Here is a 23,225-nt window from a genome sequence, read left to right as displayed (position 1 = left end):
GAACGAAAGATGGATTTTTTTGTGTTTTTTTTTGTTGAGAAGACTCATACCTGGGACATGAAAGGGTGACAGGAGAGAATACAATATAGAATGAACATGCAGAACGGGAGAATGAAAGATATTAGCAGACCAAGGTTTCTGTTTTTATATAACACAAAGCATCAATCGAGTTGGGCTTTATCGGGGGCTTTATCGGGGGCTTTATCGGGGGCTTTATCGGTTCAATTCCAGATGGTTTAAAACGATGGTCTCAGCATTGTCTGCTTTAAGCTTCAGTTTTCCTTTTTGACGTTTCACGTGAGCGAGAGTTTTTATCTGACCCTCCCCGGGAACTATTTATTTATTTTTTCAAAATGTCAGTGAGAAGAAGACAGCCTCTTCTGTGCTGTTGCCTTTCTTAAGTTGCTCCAAGATCTGGGAAATCCCACTCATTCTTAAGGGATATTTATCAAACGTTTTGGTTCCTGTTCCACCTCAAAGTTGTTGTTTTTTTCTCCCTGTCCTTTGTGTGTGTTTGTGTGTGTGTGTGTGTGTGTGCGTGCATGCGTGCGTGTTAGTTATGTCCTCAGTACTGGCCAGAGAACGGGGTGCATCGCCAGGGGCCAATCCAGGTGGAGTTTGTATCAGCTGACCTGGAGGAAGACATAATCAGTAGAATATTCAGGATCTACAACGCAGCACGAGTACGCACACACACACACCATGGGACTATGGGACAACTAAGTACTGACTACCTTACCTGACACACCTGACCCCAACTACTTTACCTGACACACCTGACCCCAACTACTTTAACTGACACACCTGACCCCAACTACTTTACCTGACACACCTGACCCTAACTACTTTACCTGACACACCTGACCCAAACTACTTTACCTGACACACCTGACCCTAACTACCTCACCTGACCCTAACTACCTTACCTGACCCTAACTACCTTACCTGACACACCTGACCCTAACTACCTTACCTGACACACCTGACCCTAACTACCTTACCTGACACACCTGACCCTAACTACCTTACCTGACACACCTGACCCTAACTACTTTACCTGACACACCTGACCCCAACTACTTTACCTGACACACCTGACCCCAACTACTTTACCTGACACACCTGACCCCAACTACTTTACCTGACACACCTGACCCCAACTACTTTACCTGACACACCTGACCCCAACTACTTTACCTGACACACCTGACCCCAACTACTTTACCTGACACACCTGACCCAAACTACTTTACCTGACACACCTGACCCTAACTACCTCACCTGACCCTAACTACCTTACCTGACCTTAACTACCTTACCTGACACACCTGACCCAAACTACCTTACCTGACACACCTGACCCTAACTACCTTACCTGACCCTAACTACCTTACCTGACACACCTGATCCTAACTACCTTACCTGACCCTAACTAGCTTACCTGACACACCTGACCCTAACTATCTTACCTGACCCTAACTACCTTACCTGACACACCTGACCCTAACTACCTTAGCTGATCCTAACTACCTTACCTGACACACCTGACCCCAACTACCTTACCTGACCCTAACTACCTTACCTGACACACCTGACCCTAACTACCTTACCTGACCCTAACTAGCTTACCTGACACACCTGACCCTAACTACCTTACCTGACCCTAACTAGCTTACCTGACACACCTGACCCTAACTACCTTACCTGACACACCTGACCCTAACTACAGTGCCTTGCGAAAGTATTCGGCCCCCTTGAACTTTGCGACCTTTTGCCACATTTCAGGCTTCAAACATAAAGATATAAAACTGTATTTTTTTGTGAAGAATCAACAACAAGTGGGACACAATCATGAAGTGGAACGACATTTATTGGATATTTCAAACTTTTTTAACAAATCAAAAACTGAAAAATTGGGCGTGCAAAATTATTCAGCCCCTTTACTTTCAGTGCAGCAAACTCTCTCCAGAAGTTCAGTGAGGATCTCTGAATGATCCAATGTTGACCTAAATGACTAATGATGATAAATACAATCCACCTGTCAGGACCCGGTTTCGAACCTGGGTCTCCGGAGTGAGAAACAGTCACTTAACCAACTGAGCCACGAATAGTCAGCAGAACCCAGAAGATGAGGCAGACACAGCAGTACTTAAGACGGTGTATTTAATAAAGAAAAATCCTTAAATACAAAAAATGGCAAATCCAAAAGGTGGTAGGAAAAGCACAAAAAGGCCTCAAAAGAAACTCACAAAAAATAAACAAAAACAAAAAACAGAATACCACAAGAGCGTCACCCGGAATCGACAAGAGTACACAGAACACTAGGGCAGGGTGCTAATATACAAACACAGAGCACAGAACTGAGGGAAACTAAGGGTTTAAATACAATTAGAGGAAACGAGACACAGATGCAAATAATTAACGGGGATCAAGGGAAAAACATAAGGACAAAAAGCACAATGGGGGCATCTACTGACCAAAACCCGGAACAACCCTGGCCAAATCCTGACAGAATCCCCCCCCTAGGAACGGCTCCTGACGTTCTTACCAGCTTCTCTCAGGGTGGAGGACCCTGAACTGACGAATGAGGTCAGGGTCCAGGATGTCTTTGGCAGGAACCCAGGAGCGCTCCTCAGGACCGTAGCCTTCCCAGTCCACCAGATACTGCCAGGACCGCTGCACCCGGCGGGAATCCAGTATCCGGTGGACGGTATAAGCCGGCTGGCCTCCAATGACACGAGGCGGAGGGGGAGGTCTGTCTGCCGGGACAAGGGGAGAAAAACAACAGGTTTTAACAATGAAACATGAAATGTGGGATTAATCTTAAGGGATCTGGGTAAGTGTAGGCGATAAGAAACTGGGTTAACTCTCCTGGCAACCTTGAAGGGACCGATGTATTTTTGGGACAGCTTGCGAGACTCCACCCGTAGAGGTAAGTCTCTTGTGGAGAGCCAGACTCTCTGGCCGGGCGCAGGGTAGGCCCGGGACGGCGACGTCTGTTGGCTTGTTGTTGATACCTCTGTGAGGAACGCATAAGATTAAGACGGGTCTTCCTCCACATAAGCCGACAGCGTCTGACGAACTTCAAGGCTGAAGGCACTCTGACTTCTGCCTCCTGGTCCGGGAACAATGGAGGAGCATAGCCAAACTGACACTCGTGCGGGGACATACCAGTGGAGGAGGAGCGCAAGGTGTTGTGCGCGTATTCGGCCCAAACAATAAAGGATGACCATGTGGACGGGTTGTCACGAGTCATACATCGGAGGGTGGTTTCCAGCTCTTGATTCATCCTCTGTTTGGCCGTTGGACTCCGGATGGTACCCTGAAGATAGACTGGCAGAAGCCCCCATGAGTTGGCAGAAGGCCTTCCAAAACCTTGAGGCGAACTGGGGACCTCTGTCAGAAACCACATCTTGAGGAATGCCGAAGACTCGGAACACATGATTAATTACCAACTCAGCCGTTTCCTTGGCAGAAGGTAACTTAGTCAGAGGGACGAACCTGGCCGCCTTTGAAAACCTGTCGATTATGACTAGGATAGTAGTATTGCCATGGGATGGAGGAAGTCCAGTAATAAAGTCCAATGAGATATGGGACCAGGGTCTGTGGGGAACAGGTAAAGGGTGAAGGAGTCCTTGAGGGCGGAGGTGAGAAGATTTGCCCTGGCAGCACACGGGGCAGGCATTGACGAAAGTGGCAACGTCTTCTCTTATGGTAGGCCACCAGAACTTACGCTGGATGAACTCCAAGGTGCGACCTACGCCCGGATGACAGGTGAGGCGAGAGGAGTGCCCCCACAGAAGGACCTGAGTCCTCACTGCCTTGGGGACAAACAACCGATTGGCAGGGCCTCCTTTAGGGTCCGGTTCGCTAGCTTGAGCACGTCTCACGGTATCCTCAACTTGCCACGAGATCGGAGCCACAATCTTAGCAGCAGGAAGGACAGGCATGTCCGTGTCATCTCGAATGGCAGGAGCGTAGACTCGGGACAGGGCATCCGGTTTGAGATTCTTCGACCCGGGCCGATAGGTGAGGATAAACTGGAATCGATTGAAGAAAAGAGACCATCTAGCTTGTCTAGAGTTCAATCGCTTCGCCTGCTGGATATACTCCAGATTTTTGTGGTCCGTAAGCACTTGAAACGGGTGAGAAGCCCCCTCGAGCCAGTGTCTCCATTCCTTCAATGCCATCTTAACCGCTAGGAGTTCACGATCCCCACATCGTAGTTCCTCTCAGTCGGGGTAAGCCGGTGTGAGAAGAAAGCGCACGGATGAAGCTTCTTGTCTTCACCCCTCTGAGACAGGACAGCTCCAACACCAACCTCTGATGCGTCTACCTCCACCACAAATGGTTCATCCGTAGTCGGTAGTATCAGGATGGGAGCAGAGAGGACGCGCTGCTTGAGTCCTTGGAAGGCCATCTCAGCTTCTCTTCCCCACAAAAACCTTGCATTGCCACCTTTGGTTAAAGCTGAGAGAGGAGCTGCCACCAAACTGAAGTTCTTGATGAACTTGCGGTAAAAGTTTGTGAAGCCCAGGAAACGCTGAACATCCTTAACGGATTTGGGGTGGGCCAATCCGCTACCGCCCCTACCTTCCTAGGGTCCATTTGGACTCGACCGGGTTCCACTACAAATCCCAGGAATTGTACTCGGGATGAATGGAATTCACATTTTTCCGGCTTAACGTACAGATGGCTGTCCAGGAGGCATTTGAGTACTTGTCTGACATGCTTAGTGTGTTCTTGAAGGGAGCTCGAAAAGATGAGGATGTCATCCAAGTAAACGAACACAAATATGTTAAGCATATCCCTAAGCACATCGTTTATGAGCGCTTGGAACACCGCTGGGGCGTTGGTCAGGCCGAAGGGCATCACCAAGTATTCATAGTGACCAGTAGGCGTGTTGAAAGCGGTCTTCCACTCGTCACCAGGTCTGATCCGCACAAGATGGTATGCGTTCCGCAGGTCAAGCTTAGTGAAAACAACTGCTTCCTGGAGCAGCTCGAAGGCTGTGGCCATAAGGGGTAGCGGGTAACGGTTACGGACGGTTATGTCATTGAGTCCCCGGTAGTCGATGCAAGGACGTAATCCACCGTCTTTCTTGGCCACAAAGAAAAACCCTGCTCCCGCCGGGAGGTGGATGGACGCATGAGGCCTGCTTCCAGAGCGTCCTTGATGTAGGTATCCATAGCAGCTCGTTCGGGTGGAGATAGGGAAAAGATCCGACCCCTGGGGGGCAAGTGCCCGGAAACAGGTCGATGGGGCAATCGTAAGGTCTATGGGGTGGTAGCATGGTGGCCCTCTGTTTGCTAAACACCAGTTTGAGGTCATGGTAACACTCGGGAACTCGGGTCAGGTCGATGGATTCTAAAGACTCGGGAGTAGAACTCGGGGAATTCTGGAAAATACAAGTAGCTTGGCACGTAGGACCCCACTGCTTGATAGTGCCCACAGACCAGTCGATGTGAGGGTTATGGCTGTGAAGCCAGGGGTATCCAAGTACGAGAGGGAACTCGGAACAGGAGATCAAATGAAAGTTCATCAATTCCTGGTGTTGTGAAACTGAAAGTCGCAAGGAAGTAGTGACATGAGTGACAAGTCCAGATCCCAAAGGGCTTCCATCCAATGTAGTAACCCTCATGGGGTCACTTAGAGGTTCAGAGGGAACGCCATTCTCCTTCGCCCAGACACCATCCATGAAGTTACCTGCGGCTCCAGAGTCTACCAAGGCTTGAAGGTGAAGCTTGTGGTTGTCCCAGGAGAGGGTGACTGGAATGAGCAGACGGGAGTTGGACGGATGGGAGGAGGTTATGTTTCCCGTTACAGTTCCCCCCGGTCTGTACAGGACAGAGCGTTTCCCTGGAGCCCGGGACACGTGGAACGGAAATGGCCCGGTTTGCCGCAATATAGACAGCGTCGCTCCTCATCCGGCGGTCTCTCTCAGCCTGGGAGATGCGTCCAATCTGCATGGGTTCCGGTGGAGCCAGCGATGATAAAGGTGGGGACTCGGAGCTGGGACTGATAGGGGCTAGAGGTCTACGGTTGAGTTCTCTCTCTCTCAGACGCTGGTCAATGCGTGAGGCCAACTTGATCAGGGACTCGAGATTGTCCGGTGGTTCCCGAGTGGCCAGTTCATCTTGGATAGTGTCGGAAAGGCCTTTCAGAAAGCACACTGTGAGCGCCTCGTTGTTCCAGCCACTCGCTGCTGCCACCGTGCGGAACTGGATGGCATAGTCCGTCACGCTGCGCCAACCTTGATGGAGAGTCAGGAGCTGTTTGGCTGAGTCAGAACCACTGCTTGGGCCTTGAAACACTCGTTTGAATTCCTCAGCAAAGGCAGAGTAGCTGGCACAGCAGGAACTATGGGCATCCCACACAGCAGTAGCCCAGGCCAGGGCTTTTTCCGACAGCAGGGTGATGATATATGCGATCTTAGACCGGTCGGTGGGAAACGACGAGGGTTGCAGCTCAAAGGAGAGAGAACATTGAGTGAGAAACCCTTTACAAGCACTTGGATCACCTGAGAACCGTTGGGGAGGTGGAAGACGAGGTTCAGCCAGGGGGTTAACTGCCATGGGTACGTGAACCTGAGGTACTGGGACGGGAACTGTTGCCGGGGTAAGTCGATCAGATATTTGCTTAATGGAAGTCAGCATCTCCGACAGAAGATGAGAATGTCTAGCCATTAAGGCCTCTTGCTGAACCAGGGCGGCTTCGTGGCGTTGGACAGTCTCCTGGTGGTGGGACAGCGTGGCAAAAAGGTCCTGGGAACTGGCTGCCTCTGGGTTCATTTTTGGCTCTGTGTTTCTGTCAGGACCCGGTTTCGAACCTGGGTCTCCGGAGTGAGAAACAGTCACTTAACCAACTGAGCCACGAATAGTCAGCAGAACCCAGAAGATGAGGCAGACACAGCAGTACTTAAGACGGTGTATTTAATAAAGAAAAATCCTTAAATACAAAAAATGGCAAATCCAAAAGGTGGTAGGAAAAGCACAAAAAGGCCTCAAAAGAAACTCACAAAAAATAAACAAAAACAAAAAACAGAATACCACAAGAGCGTCACCCGGAATCGACAAGAGTACACAGAACACTAGGGCAGGGTGCTAACATACAAACACAGAGCACAGAACTGAGGGAAACTAAGGGTTTAAATACAATTAGAGGAAACGAGGCACAGGTGCAAATAATTAATGGGGATCAAGGGAAAAACATAAGGACAAAAAGCACAATGGGGGCATCTACTGACCAAAACCCGGAACAACCCTGGCCAAATCCTGACACCACCTGTGTGTAATAAAGTCTCCGTATAAATGCACCTGCACTGTGATAGTCTCAGAGGTCCGTTAAAAGCTCAGAGAGCATCATGAAGAACAAGAAACACACCAGGCAGGTCCGAGATACTGTTGTGAAGAAGTTTAAAGCCGGATTTGGAAACAAAAAGATTTCCCAAGCTTTAAACATCCCAAGGAGCACTGTGCAAGCGATAATATTGAAATGGAAGGAGTATCAGACCACTGCAAATCTACCAAGACCTGGCCGTCCCTCTAAACTTTCAGCTCATACAAGGAGAAGACTGATCAGAGATGCAGCCAAGAGGCCCATGATCACTCTGGATGAACTGCAGAGATCTACAGCTGAGGTGGGAGACTCTGTCCATAGGACAACAATCAGTCGTATATTGCACAAATCTGGCCTTTATGGAAGAGTGGCAAGAAGAAAGCCATTTCTTAAAGATAAACAACACTTTTTATGGATAAAGTTTGCCACAAGCCACCTGGGAGACACACCAAACATGTGGAAGAAGGTGCTCTGGTCAGATGAAACCAAAACTTGAACTTTTTGGCAACAATGCAAAACGTTATGTTTGGCGTAAAAGCAACACAGCTCATCACGCTGAACACACCATCCCCACTGTCAAGCATGGTGGTGGCAGCATCATGGTTTGGGCCTGCTTTTCTTCAGCAGGGACAGGGAAGATGGTTAAAATTGATGGGAAGATGGATGGAGCCAAATACAGGACCATTCTGGAAGACAACCTGATGGAGTCTGCAAAAGACCTGAGACTGGGACGGAGATTTGTCTTCCAACAAGACAATGATCCAAAACATAAAGCAAAATCTACAATGGAATGGTTCAAAAATAAACATATCCAGGTGTTAGAATGGCCAAGTCAAAGTCCAGACCTGAATCCAATCGAGAATCTGTGGAAAGAACTGAAAACTGCTGTTCACAAATGCTCTCCATCCAACCTCACTGAGCTCGAGCTGTTTTGCAAGGAGGAATGGGAAAAAAATTCAGTCTCTCGATGTGCAAAACTGATAGAGACATACCCCAAGCGACTTACAACTGTAATCACAGCAAAAGGTGGCGCTAAAAAGTATTAACTTAAGGGGGCTGAATAATTTTTTTGATTTGTTAAAAAAGTTAGAAATATCCAATAAATGTCGTTCCACTTCATGATTGTGTCCCACTTGTTGTTGATTCTTTACAAAAAAATACAGTTTTATATCTTTATGTTTGAAGCCTGAAATGTGGCAAAAGGTCGCAAAGTTCAAGGGGGCCGAATACTTTCGCAAGGCACTGTACCTTACCTGACCCTAACTACCTTACCTGACCCTAACTACCTTACCTGACCCTAACTACCTTACCTGACACACCTGATCCTAACTACCTTACCTGGCACACCTGATCCTAACCACCTTACCTGACCCCAACTACCTTACCTGACATACCTGACCCTAACTACCTTACCTGACACACCTGACCCTAACTACCTCACCTGACACACCTGACCCTAACTACCTTACCTGACCCTAACTACCTTACCTGACACACGTGACCCTAACTACCTTACCTGGCACACCTGATCCTAACCACCTTACCTGACCCCAACTACCTTACCTGACACACCTGACCCTAACTACCTCACCTGACACACCTGACCCTAACTACCTCACCTGACACACCTGACCCTAACTACCTCACCTGACACACCTGACCCTAACTACCTCACCTGACACACCTGACCCTAACTACCTCACCTGACATGCCTGATCCTGTGGGTATAGGTTAATAACAGAGAGACCTGTCTGTCTGTTTGTTAACCTGTATCTACCTGTCTGTCTGTCTGTTAACCTGTATCTACCTGTCTGTCTGTTATTAACCTATATCTACCTGTCTGTCTGTTTATTAACCTGTATCTACCTGTCTGTCTGTTTATTAAACTGTACCCACCTGTCTGTCTGTTTATTAACCTGTATCTACCTGTCTGTCTGTTGTTAACCTGTATCTACCTGTCTGTCTGTTGTTAACCTGTATCTACCTGTCTGTCTGTTGTTAACCTGTATCTACCTGTCTGTCTGTTGTTAACCTGTATCTACCTGTCTGTCTGTTTATTAAACTGTACCCACCTGTCTGTCTGTTAACCTGTATCTACCTGTCTGTCTGTTATTAACCTATATCTACCTGTCTGTCTGTTATTAACCTATATCTACCTGTCTGTCTGTTAACCTGTATCTACCTGTCTGTCTGTTATTAACCTGTATCTACCTGTCTGTCTGTTATTAACCTATATCTACCTGTCTGTCTGTTTATTAACCTGAATCTACCTGTCTGTCTGTTATTAACCTGTACCTACCTGTCTGTCTGTTATCTACCTGTATCTACCTGTCTGTCTGTTATTAACCTATATCTACCTGTCTGTCTGTTATTAACCTATATCTACCTGTCTGTCTGTTAACCTGTATCTACCTGTCTGTCTGTTATTAACCTGTATCTACCTGTCTGTCTGTTATTAACCTGTATCTACCTGTCTGTCTGTTATTAACCTATATCTACCTGTCTGTCTGTTTATTAACCTGAATCTACCTGTCTGTCTGTTATTAACCTGTACCTACCTGTCTGTCTGTTATCTACCTGTATCTACCTGTCTGTCTGTTATCTACCTGTATCTACCTGTCTGTCTGTTTATTAACCTGTATCTACCTGTCTGTCTGTTTATTAACCTGTACCTACCTGTCTGTCTGTTATTAACCTGTACCTACCGGTCTGTCTGTTATCTACCTGTCTGTCTGTTTATTAACCTGTACCCACCTGTCTGTCTGTTATTAACCTGTATCTACCTGTCTGTCTGTTATTAACCTGTACCTACCTGTCTGTCTGTTTATTAACCTGTATCTACCTGTCTGTCTGTTATTAACCTGTACCTACCTGTCTGTCTGTTATCTACCTGTCTGTCTGTTATTAACCTGTACCTACCTGTCTGTCTGTTTATTAACCTGTATCTACCTGTCTGTCTGTTATTAACCTGTACCTACCTGTCTGTCTGTTATCTACCTGTCTGTCTGTTATTAACCTATATCTACCTGTCTGTCTGTTATTAACCTGTATCTACCTGTCTGTCTGTTTGTTAACCTGTCTGTCTGTTTGTTAACCTGTCTGTCTGTTTGTTAACCTGTACCTGCCTGTCTGTCTGTTTATTAACCTGTATCTACCTGTCTGTCTGTTTATTAACCTGTATCTACCTGTCTGTCTGTTATTAACCTGTACCTACCTGTCTGTCTGTTATTAACCTGTATCTACCTGTCTGTCTGTTTATTAACCTGTATCTACCTGTCTGTCTGTTATCTACCTGTCTGTCTGTTATTAACCTGTATCTACCTGTCTGTCTGTTATTAACCTGTACCTACCTGTCTGTCTGTTAACCTGTATCTACCTGTCTGTCTGTTATTAACCTGTACCTACCTGTCTGTCTGTTATTAACCTGTACCTACCTGTCTGTCTGTTATTAACCTGTATCTACCTGTCTGTCTGTTTATTAACCTGTATCTACCTGTCTGTCTGTTATCTACCTGTCTGTCTGTTTGTTAACCTGTATCTACCTGTCTGTCTGTTGTTAACCTGTATCTACCTGTCTGTCTGTTTATTAACCTGTATCTACCTGTCTGTCTGTTGTTAACCTGTATCTACCTGTCTGTCTGTTGTTAACCTGTATCTACCTGTCTGTCTGTTTATTAACCTGTATCTACCTGTCTGTCTGTTGTTAACCTGTACCTACCTGTCTGTCTGTTTATTAACCTGTACCTACCTGTCTGTCTGTTTATTAAACTGTACCTACCTGTCTGTCTGTTTGTTAACCTGTATCTACCTGTCTGTCTGTTTGTTAACCTGTCTGTCTGTTTGTTAACCTGTCTGTTTGTTAACCTGTATCTACCTGTCTGTCTGTTTATTAACCTGTATCTACCTGTCTGTCTGTTGTTAACCTGTATCTACCTGTCTGTCTGTTATTAACCTGTACCTACCTGTCTGTCTGTTTATTAAACTGTACCTACCTGTCTGTCTGTTATTAACCTGTACCTACCTGTCTGTCTGTTTATTAAACTGTACCTACCTGTCTGTCTGTTTGTTAACCTGTATCTACCTGTCTGTCTGTTTGTTAACCTGTCTGTCTGTTTGTTAACCTGTCTGTTTGTTAACCTGTCTGTCTGTTTGTTAACCTGTCTGTCTGTTTGTTAACCTGTCTGTCTGTTTGTTAACCTGTACCTACCTGTCTGTCTGTTTATTAACCTGTATCTACCTGTCTGTCTGTTGTTAACCTGTATCTACCTGTCTGTCTGTTATTAACCTGTACCTACCTGTCTGTCTGTTTATTAACCTGTACCCACCTGTCTGTCTGTTATTAACCTGTATCTACCTGTCTGTCTGTTATTAACCTGTACCCACCTGTCTGTCTGTTTGTTAACCTGTCTGTCTGTTTGTTAACCTGTCTGTCTGTTTGTTAACCTGTCTGTCTGTTTGTTAACCTGTACCTACCTGTCTGTCTGTTTGTTAACCTGTATCTACCTGTCTGTCTGTTGTTAACCTGTATCTACCGGTCTGTCTGTTTATTAACCTGTATCTACCTGTCTGTCTGTTTGTTAACCTGTATCTACCTGTCTGTCTGTTGTTAACCTGTATCTACCTGTCTGTCTGTTTATTAACCTGTATCTACCTGTCTGTCTGTTATTAACCTGTACCTACCTGTCTGTCTGTTATCTACCTGTCTGTCTGTTATTAACCTATATCTACCTGTCTGTCTGTTATTAACCTGTATCTACCTGTCTGTCTGTTTATTAACCTGTATCTACCTGTCTGTCTGTTTATTAACCTGTATCTACCTGTCTGTCTGTTGTTAACCTGTATCTACCTGTCTGTCTGTTATTAACCTGTACCTACCTGTCTGTCTGTTTATTAACCTGTATCTACCTGTCTGTCTGTTATTAACCTGTATCTACCTGTCTGTCTGTTATTAACCTGTATCTACCTGTCTGTCTGTTATTAACCTATATCTACCTGTCTGTCTGTTATTAACCTGTATCTACCTGTCTGTCTGTTATTAACCTGTACCCACCTGTCTGTCTGTTTGTTAACCTGTCTGTCTGTTTGTTAACCTGTCTGTCTGTTTGTTAACCTGTCTGTCTGTTTGTTAACCTGTACCTACCTGTCTGTCTGTTTGTTAACCTGTATCTACCTGTCTGTCTGTTGTTAACCTGTATCTACCGGTCTGTCTGTTTATTAACCTGTATCTACCTGTCTGTCTGTTTGTTAACCTGTATCTACCTGTCTGTCTGTTGTTAACCTGTATCTACCTGTCTGTCTGTTTATTAACCTGTATCTACCTGTCTGTCTGTTATTAACCTGTACCTACCTGTCTGTCTGTTATCTACCTGTCTGTCTGTTATTAACCTATATCTACCTGTCTGTCTGTTATTAACCTGTATCTACCTGTCTGTCTGTTTATTAACCTGTATCTACCTGTCTGTCTGTTTATTAACCTGTATCTACCTGTCTGTCTGTTTATTAACCTGTATCTACCTGTCTGTCTGTTATTAACCTGTATCTACCTGTCTGTCTGTTATTAACCTGTACCTACCTGTCTGTCTGTTTATTAACCTGTATCTACCTGTCTGTCTGTTGTTAACCTGTATCTACCTGTCTGTCTGTTATTAACCTGTACCTACCTGTCTGTCTGTTTATTAACCTGTATCTACCTGTCTGTCTGTTATTAACCTGTATCTACCTGTCTGTCTGTTATTAACCTGTATCTACCTGTCTGTCTGTTATTAACCTGTATCTTCCTGTCTGTCTGTTATTAACCTGTATCTACCTGTCTGTCTGTTATTAACCTGTATCTACCTGTCTGTCTGTTATTAACCTGTATCTACCTGTCTGTCTGTTTATTAACCTGTATCTACCTGTCTGTCTGTTTATTAACCTGTACCTACCTGTCTGTCTGTTATTAACCTGTACCTGTCTGTCTGTTATTAACCTGTCTGTCTGTTTGTTAACCTGTCTGTCTGTTATTAACCTGTCTGTCTGTTTGTTAACATGCTTGTCTGTTTGTTAACCTGTCTGTTTGTTAACCTGTCTGTTTGTTAACCTGTCTGTCTGTTTGTTAACCTGTATCTACCTGTCTGTCTGTTTGTTAACCTGTCTGTCTGTTTGTTAACCTGTATCTACCTGTCTGTCTGTTTGTTAACCTGTCTGTCTGTTTGTTAACCTGTATCTACCTGTCTGTCTGTTTGTTAACCTGTCTGTCTGTTTGTTAACCTGTATCTACCTGTCTGTCTGTTTGTTAACCTGTCTGTCCAGCCTCAGGACGGGTACCGTATGGTGCAGCAGTTCCAGTTCCTGGGTTGGCCAATGTACCGAGACACTCCCATGTCCAAACGCTCCTTCCTCAAGCTCATCAGACAGGTGGACAAATGGCAGGAGGAGTATGATGGAGGAGAGGGACGCACTGTGGTGCACTGTCTGTAAGTAACACACACACACTCACACACACACACACACACACACCCCCCACACACACACTCACACACCATTATCTGTAAGTCACACTCACATGTAGTTCCTCTTCCTGAGTGGTTCAGAGGTCTAAGACACTGCATCTCAGTGCTAGAGGAGTCACTACAGACCCTGGTTCAGCGGTCTAAGACACTGCATCTCAGTGCTAGAGGAGTCACTACAGACCCTGGTTCAGTGGTCTAAGACACTGCATCTCAGTGTTAGAGGAGTCACTATATACCCTGGTTCAGAGGTCTAAGACACTGCATCTCAGTGCTAGAGGAGTCACTACAGACCCTGGTTCAGAGGTCTAAGACACTGCATCTCAGTGCTAGAGGAGTCACTACAGACCCTGGTTCAGCGGTCTAAGACACTGCATCTCAGTGCTAGAGGAGTCACTACAGACCCTGGTTCAGTGGTCTAAGACACTGCATCTCAGTGTTAGAGGAGTCACTATATACCCTGGTTCAGAGGTCTAAGACACTGCATCTCAGTGTTAGAGGAGTCACTACATACCCTGGTTCAGAGGTCTAAGACACTGCATCTCAGTGTTAGAGGAGTCACTATATACCCTGGTTCAGAGGTCTAAGTCACTGCATCTCAGTGCTAGAGGAGTCACTACAGACCCTGGTTCAGCGGTCTAAGACACTGCATCTCAGTGCTAGAGGAGTCACTACAGACCCTGGTTCAGCGGTCTAAGACACTGCATCTCAGTGCTAGAGGAGTCACTACAGACCCTGGTTCAGCGGTCTAAGACACTGCATCTCAGTGCTAGAGGAGTCACTACAGACCCTGGTTCAGTGGTCTAAGACACTGCATCTCAGTGTTAGAGGAGTCACTATATACCCTGGTTCAGAGGTCTAAGACACTGCATCTCAGTGCTAGAGGAGTCACTACAGACCCTGGTTCAGAGGTCTAAGACACTGCATCTCAGTGCTAGAGGAGTCACTACAGACCCTGGTTCAGCGGTCTAAGACACTGCATCTCAGTGCTAGAGGAGTCACTACAGACCCTGGTTCAGTGGTCTAAGACACTGCATCTCAGTGTTAGAGGAGTCACTATATACCCTGGTTCAGAGGTCTAAGACACTGCATCTCAGTGTTAGAGGAGTCACTACATACCCTGGTTCAGAGGTCTAAGACACTGCATCTCAGTGTTAGAGGAGTCACTATATACCCTGGTTCAGAGGTCTAAGTCACTGCATCTCAGTGCTAGAGGAGTCACTACAGACCCTGGTTCAGCGGTCTAAGACACTGCATCTCAGTGCTAGAGGAGTCACTACAGACCCTGGTTCAGCGGTCTAAGACACTGCATCTCAGTGCTAGAGGAGTCACTACAGACCCTGGTTCAGAGGTCTAAGACACTGCATCTCAGTGCTAGAGGAGTCACTACAGACCCTGGTTCAGAGGTCTAAGACACTGCATCTCAGTGCTAGAGGCGTCCCTACAGACCCTGGTTCAGAGGTCTAAGACACTGCATCTCAGTGGTAGAGGAGTCACTACAGACCCTGGTTCAGAGGTCTAAGACACTGCATCTCAGTGGTAGAGGAGTCACTACAGACCCTGGTTCAGAGGTCTAAGACACTGCATCTCAGTGCTAGAGGCGTCCCTACAGACCCTGGTTCAGAGGTCTAAGACACTGCATCTCAGTGGTAGAGGAGTCACTACAGACCCTGGTTCAGAGGTCTAAGACACTGCATCTCAGTGGTAGAGGAGTCACTACAGACCCTGGTTCAGAGGTCTAAGACACTGCATCTCAGTGCTAGAGGAGTCACTACAGACCCTGGTTCAGAGGTCTAAGACACTGCATCTCAGTGCTAGAGGAGTCACTACAGACCCTGGTTCAGAGGTCTAAGACACTGCATCTCAGTGCTAGAGGCGTCCCTACATACCCTGGTTCAGAGGTCTAAGACACTGCATCTCAGTGCTAGAGGTGTCACTACAGACCCTGGTTCAGCGGTCTAAGACACTGCATCTCAGTGCTAGAGGAGTCACTACAGACCCTGGTTCAGCGGTCTAAGACACTGCATCTCAGTGCTAGAGGAGTCACTACAGACCCTGGTTCAGCGGTCTAAGACACTGCATCTCAGTGTTAGAGGCGTCACTACAGACCCTGGTTCAGAGGTCTAAGACACTGCATCTCAGTGTTAGAGGAGTCACTATATACCCTGGTTCAGAGGTCTAAGACACTGCATCTCAGTGCTAGAGGAGTCACTATATACCCTGGTTCAGAGGTCTAAGACACTGCATCTCAGTGCTAGAGGAGTCACTACAGACCCTGGTTCAGAGGTCTAAGACACTGCATCTCAGTGCTAGAGGAGTCACTATATACCCTGGTTCAGAGGTCTAAGACACTGCATCTCAGTGCTAGAGGAGTCACTATATACCCTGGTTCAGAGGTCTAAGACACTGCATCTCAGTGCTAGAGGCGTCACTACAGACCCTGGTTCAGAGGTCTAAGACACTGCATCTCAGTGCTAGAGGAGTCACTATATACCCTGGTTCAGAGGTCTAAGACACTGCATCTCAGTGCTAGAGGCGTCACTACAGACCCTGGTTCAGCGGTCTAAGACACTGCATCTCAGTGCTAGAGGAGTCACTACAGACCCTGGTTCAGCGGTCTAAGACACTGCATCTCAGTGCTAGAGGAGTCACTACAGACCCTGGTTCAGAGGTCTAAGACACTGCATCTCAGTGCTAGAGGAGTCACTACAGACCCTGGTTCAGAGGTCTAAGACACTGCATCTCAGTGCTAGAGGCGTCCCTACAGACCCTGGTTCAGAGGTCTAAGACACTGCATCTCAGTGGTAGAGGAGTCACTACAGACCCTGGTTCAGAGGTCTAAGACACTGCATCTCAGTGGTAGAGGAGTCACTACAGACCCTGGTTCAGAGGTCTAAGACACTGCATCTCAGTGCTAGAGGCGTCCCTACAGACCCTGGTTCAGAGGTCTAAGACACTGCATCTCAGTGGTAGAGGAGTCACTACAGACCCTGGTTCAGAGGTCTAAGACACTGCATCTCAGTGGTAGAGGAGTCACTACAGACCCTGGTTCAGAGGTCTAAGACACTGCATCTCAGTGCTAGAGGAGTCACTACAGACCCTGGTTCAGAGGTCTAAGACACTGCATCTCAGTGCTAGAGGAGTCACTACAGACCCTGGTTCAGAGGTCTAAGACACTGCATCTCAGTGCTAGAGGCGTCCCTACATACCCTGGTTCAGAGGTCTAAGACACTGCATCTCAGTGCTAGAGGTGTCACTACAGACCCTGGTTCAGCGGTCTAAGACACTGCATCTCAGTGCTAGAGGAGTCACTACAGACCCTGGTTCAGCGGTCTAAGACACTGCATCTCAGTGCTAGAGGAGTCACTACAGACCCTGGTTCAGCGGTCTAAGACACTGCATCTCAGTGTTAGAGGCGTCACTACAGACCCTGGTTCAGAGGTCTAAGACACTGCATCTCAGTGTTAGAGGAGTCACTATATACCCTGGTTCAGAGGTCTAAGACACTGCATCTCAGTGCTAGAGGAGTCACTATATACCCTGGTTCAGAGGTCTAAGACACTGCATCTCAGTGCTAGAGGAGTCACTACAGACCCTGGTTCAGAGGTCTAAGACACTGCATCTCAGTGCTAGAGGAGTCACTATATACCCTGGTTCAGAGGTCTAAGACACTGCATCTCAGTGCTAGAGGAGTCACTATATACCCTGGTTCAGAGGTCTAAGACACTGCATCTCAGTGCTAGAGGCGTCACTACAGACCCTGGTTCAGAGGTCTAAGACACTGCATCTCAGTGCTAGAGGAGTCACTATATACCCTGGTTCAGAGGTCTAAGACACTGCATCTCAGTGCTAGAGGCGTCACTACAGACCCTGGTTCAGCGGTCTAAGGCACTGCATCTCAGTGCTAGAGGTGTCACTACAGACCCTGGTTCAGCGGTCTAAGACACTGCATCTCAGTGCTAGAGGCGTCACTACAGACCCTGGTTCAGAGGTCTAAGACACTGCATCTCAGTGCTAGAGGCGTCACTACAGACCCTGGTTCAGCGGTCTAAAGCATCTCAGTGTTAGAGGAGTCACTACAGACCCTGGTTCAGCGGTCTAAGACACTGCATCTCAGTGCTAGAGGCGTCACTACAGACCCTGGTTCAGCGGTCTAAGGGCACTGCATCTCAGTGTTAGAGGTGTCACTACAGACCCTGGTTCAGAGGTCTAAGGCACTGCATCTCAGTGTTAGAGGCGTCACTACAGACCCTGGTTCAGAGGTCTAAGACACTGCATCTCAGTGCTAGAGGCGTCACTACAGACCCTGGTTCAGCGGTCTAAAGCATCTCAGTGTTAGAGGAGTCACTACAGACCCTGGTTCAGCGGTCTAAGACACTGCATCTCAGTGCTAGAGGCGTCACTACAGACCCTGGTTCAGAGGTCTAAGACACTGCATCTCAGTGTTAGAGGCGTCACTACAGACCCTGGTTCAGCGGTCTAAGACACTGCATCTCAGTGCTAGAGGCGTCACTACAGACCCTGGTTCAGAGGTCTAAGACACTGCATCTCAGTGCTAGAGGCGTCCCTACAGACCCTGGTTCAGCGGTCTAAGACACTGCATCTCAGTGCTAGAGGCGTCACTACAGACCCTGGTTCAGAGGTCTAAGACACTGCATCTCAGTGCTAGAGGCGTCACTACAGACCCTGGTTCAGCGGTCTAAAGCATCTCAGTGTTAGAGGAGTCACTACAGACCCTGGTTCAGCGGTCTAAGACACTGCATCTCAGTGCTAGAGGCGTCACTACAGACCCTGGTTCAGAGGTCTAAGACACTGCATCTCAGTGCTAGAGGCGTCACTACAGACCCTGGTTCAGCGGTCTAAGACACTGCATCTCAGTGCTAGAGGCGTCACTACAGACCCTGGTTCAGCGGTCTAAGACACTGCATCTCAGTGCTAGAGGCGTCACTACAGACCCTGGTTCAGAGGTCTAAGACACTGCATCTCAGTGTTAGAGGTGTCACTACAGACCCTGGTTCAGAGGTCTAAGGCACTGCATCTCAGTGTTAGAGGCGTCACTACAGACCCTGGTTTGAATCCAGGCTGCATCACAAACGACCGTGGTTGGGAGTCCCCATAGGGCGGCGCACAATTGGTCCAGCATTGTCCGGGTTTGGACGGTGTCGGCCCGTCATTGTAAATAATAATTTGTTCTTTAACTGGCTTGCCAAGTTAAATAAAGGTTAAAATAAAATGTATATATTAAAAGTCGCTGACAGACACATACACAACCAGGGGCGCAACTTTGGTTATAGAATTCGGAGGATAAACACTCCAAACAGCCGACCCGACCGCTCGGAGGCGTCCACATGGTCCTAAAGCACACCGTTGCCCTGCTTGTATCACATTCCAATTAGTATTAGTTAGAGTAGTTAGAGTAGAATGAATTAGAGTGGTTAGAATAGTTAGGGTACTATGAGTTAGAGTGGTTAGAGTAGAATGAGTTGGAGTAGTTAGAGTAGTATGAGTTAGAGTACTATGAGTTAGAGTGGTTAGAGTAGTATGAGTTAGAGTACTATGAGTTAGAGTGGTTAGAGGAGTTAGAGTAGTTAGAGTAGAATGAGTTAGAGTAGTATGAGTTAGAGTGGTTAGAGTAGTATGAGTTAGAGTGGTTAGAGTAGTATTAGTTAGAGTAGTATGAGTTAGAGTGGTTAGAGTAGTTAGAGTAGTATTAGTTAGAGTAGTATGAGTTAGAGTGGTTAGAGTAGAATGAGTTAGAGTAGTATTAGTTAGAGTAGTATGAGTTAGAGTGGTTAGAGTAGAATGAGTTAGAGTAGTATGAGTTAGAGTAGTTAGAGTTATAGTAGTTAGAATAGTATGAGTTTGAGTAGTTAGAGTAGTATAATTTAGAGTAGTTAGAGTAGTATGAGTTCAAGTAGTTAGAGTGGTATAAGTTAGAGTAGTTAGAATAGTATAAATTAGAGTAGTTAGAGTAGTTAGAGTAGTCCTGCTGAGAATCTACTTTCAATAAAATCAAATGTTATTTGTTCCATGCGTCGAATACAACAGGTGTAGTAGACCTTACAGTGAAATGCTGAATACAACAGGTGTAGTAGACCTTACAGTGAAATGCTGAATACAACAGGTGTAGTAGACCTCACAGTGAAATGCTGAATACAACAGGTGTAGTAGACCTCACAGTGAAATGCTGAATACAACAGGTGTAGTAGACCTTACAGTGAAATGCTGAATACAACAGATGTAGTAGACCTTACAGTGAAATGCTGAATACAACAGGTGTAGTAGACCTCACAGTGAAATGCTGAATACAACAGGTGTAGTAGACCTCACAGTGAAATGCTGAATACAACAGGTGTAGTAGACCTCACATTGAAATGCTGAATACAACAGGTGTAATAGACCTCACAGTGAAATGCTGAATACAATAGGTGTAGTAGACCTCACAGTGAAATGCTGAATACAACAGGTGTAGTAGACCTCACAGTGAAATACTGAATACAATAGGTGTAGTAGACCTTACAGTGAAATGATGAATACAATAGGTGTAGTAGACCTCACAGTGAAATGCTGAATACAACAGGTGTAGTAGACCTCACAGTGAAATGCTGAATACAACAGGTGTAGTAGACCTCACAGTGAAATGCTGAATACAACAGGTGTAGTAGACCTTACAGTGAAATGCTGAGCGCTCTGAGCTAAAAGGAATAGATCTGTTCACTAGAGTCGACGAGCGCTCTTGTAACGGATGTGAAACGGCTAGCTTAGTTAGCGGTGCGCTAAATAGCGTTTCAATCGGTGACGTCACTTGCTCTGAGACCTTGAAGTAGTGGTTCCCCTCTTTTGTGGAGCGATGGGTAACGACGCTTCGAGGGTGACTGTTGATGTGTGCAGACGGTCCCTGGTTCGCGCCCGGGTATGGGCGAGGGGACGGTTTAAAAATTATACTGTTACACTCTGAGCTAAAATGAATAGAATTGTTCACTAGAGTCAACTAGTTGCTTTGAGCTCCAATGAATAGAACTGTTCACTAGAGTCGACGAGCACTCTGAGCTAAAAGGAATAGATCTATTCAGTAGAGTCGACTAGCGCTCTGAGCTAAAAGGAATAGTTCTATTCAGTAGAGTCGACTAGCGCTCTGAGCTAAAAGGAATAGATCTATTCAGTAGAGTCGACTAGCGCTCTGAGCTAAAAGGAATAGATCTATTCAGTAGAGTCGACTAGCGCTCTGAGCTAAAAGGAATAGATCTATTCAGTAGAGTCGACTAGCGCTCTGAGCTAAAAGGAATAGATCTATTCAGTAGAGTCGACTAGCGCTCTGAGCTAAAAGGTATAGTTCTATTCAGTAGAGTCGACTAGCGCTCTGAGCTAAAAGGTATAGTTCTATTCAGTAGAGTCGACTAGCGCTCTGAGCTAAAAGGAATAGATCTATTCACTAGAGTCGACTAGCGCTCTGAGCTAAAAGGTATAGTTCTATTCAGTAGAGTCGACTAGCGCTCTGAGCTAAAAGGTATAGTTCTATTCAGTAGAGTCGACTAGTTGCTTTGAGCTCCAATGAATAGACTTCTCTCCCTATTTCCAGCATAACCATTTGCCTTGTGTTTCTCCAAAAGGGAATTGTGTTAGCTCTATTCATTACATATCTATCTGTTTCACCTTACTGAATACATCCCCCCCTCTCTCTCTCGCTCTACCCCCGACCCATCTCCCTCCCTCTCTCTCTCTCGCTCTACCCCCGACCCATCTCCCTCCCTCTCTCTCTCTCTCGCTCTACCCCCGACCCATCTCCCTCCCTCCCTCCCTCTCTCTCTCTCTACCCACGACCCATCTCCCTCCCTCTCTCTCTCTCTCTACCCACGACCCATCTCCCTCCCTCTCTCTCTCTCGCTCTACCCCCCGACCCATCTCCCTCCCTCCCTCTCTCTCTCTCGCTCTACCCCCGACCCATCTCCCTCCCTCCCTCTCTCTCTCTCTCGCTCTACCCCCGACCCATCTCCCTCCCTCCCTCTCTCTCGCTCTACCACCGACCCATCTCCCTCTCTCTCTCTCTCTCGCTCTACCACCGACCCATCTCCCTCTCTCTCTCTCTCTCGCTCTACCCCCGACCCATCTCCCTCCCTCCCTCCCTCCCTCCCTCCCTCTCTCTCTCTCTACCCACGACCCATCTCCCTCCCTCTCTCTCTCTCGCTCTACCCCGACCCATCTCCCTCCCTCCCTCTCTCTCTCTCTCTCGCTCTACCCTCGACCCATCTCCCTCCCTCCCTCTCTCTCTCTCGCTCTACCCACGACCCATCTCCCTCCCTCTCTCTGTCTCGCTCGACCCCCGACCCATCTCCCTCCCTCTCTCTCTCTCGCTCTACCCCCGACCCATCTCCCTCCCTCTCTCTCTCTCGCTCTACCCCCGACCCATCTCCCTCCCTCTCTCTCTCTCGCTCTACCCCCGACCCATCTCCCTCCCTCTCTCTCTCTCTCTCTCGCTCTACCCCCGACCCATCTCCCTCCCTCTCTCTCTCTCTCTCTCTCTCTCTCTCTCTCTCACTCTACCCCCCGACCCATCTCCCTCCCTCTCTCTCTCTCGCTCTACCCCCGACCCATCTCCCTCCCTCCCTCTCTCTCTCGCGCTACCCCCGACCCATCTCCCTCCCTCCCTCTCTCTCGCGCTACCCCCGACCCATCTCCCTCCCTCCCTCCCTCTCTCTCGCTCTACCCCCGACCCATCTCCCTCCCTCTCTCTCTCTCGCTCTACCATGGACCCATCTCCCTCCCTCTCTCTCTCTCGCTTTACCCCCGACCCATCTCCCTCCCTCTCTCTCTCTCGCTCTACCCCCGACCCATCTCTCTCTCTCTCTCGCTCTACCCCCGACCCATCTCCCTCTCTCTCTCTCTCTCGCTCTACCCCCGACCCATCTCCCTCCCTCTCTCTCTCTCGCTCTACCCCCGACCCATCTCCCTCTCTCTCTCTCTCTCTCTCTCTCTCTCTCGCTCTACCCCCGACCCATCTCCCTCTCTCTCTCTCTCTCGCTCTACCCCCGACCCATCTCCCTCCCTCTCTCCCTCTCGCTCTACCCCCGACCCATCTCCCTCCCTCTCTCTCTCGCTCTACCCCCGACCCATCTCCCTCCCTCCCTGCAGTAACGGAGGAGGTCGCAGCGGGACGTTCTGTGCCATCAGCATCGTGTGTGAGATGTTACAACATCAACGTTCTGTAGACGTTTTCCACGCCGTCAAAACATTGAGGAACAACAAACCCAACATGGTTGACCTACTGGTAGGAAACACATTCTGTAATCATTAACACTACAGCTGACCTACTGGTAGGAAACACATTCTGTAATCATTAACACTACAGCTGACCTACTGGTAGGAAACACATTCTGTAATCATTAACACTACAGCTGACCT

General features: G+C 47.4%; 1 protein-coding gene across 1 annotated transcript in view; it reads left to right on the top strand.

The window, feature by feature from the left end:
* The window catches only part of LOC135558338 (receptor-type tyrosine-protein phosphatase mu-like), a 588,334-nt gene that overhangs the window by 563,319 nt on the left and 1,790 nt on the right, over positions 1–23,225 (top strand). Inside the window, exons 31-33 of the mRNA XM_064992077.1 lie at positions 558–683; positions 13,630–13,793; positions 22,956–23,091. Coding sequence (XP_064848149.1) covers positions 558–683; positions 13,630–13,793; positions 22,956–23,091 — 426 coding nt within the window. The remainder of the gene's footprint in view (positions 1–557; positions 684–13,629; positions 13,794–22,955; positions 23,092–23,225) is intronic.

Source organism: Oncorhynchus masou, chromosome 17 (genome assembly GCF_036934945.1).
Source record: "Oncorhynchus masou masou isolate Uvic2021 chromosome 17, UVic_Omas_1.1, whole genome shotgun sequence".
NCBI classification, from domain to species: domain Eukaryota; kingdom Metazoa; phylum Chordata; class Actinopteri; order Salmoniformes; family Salmonidae; genus Oncorhynchus; species Oncorhynchus masou.
The sequence above is the reverse complement of the archived record's forward strand: the minus strand, read 5'-3'. Positions and strand labels throughout refer to the sequence as shown.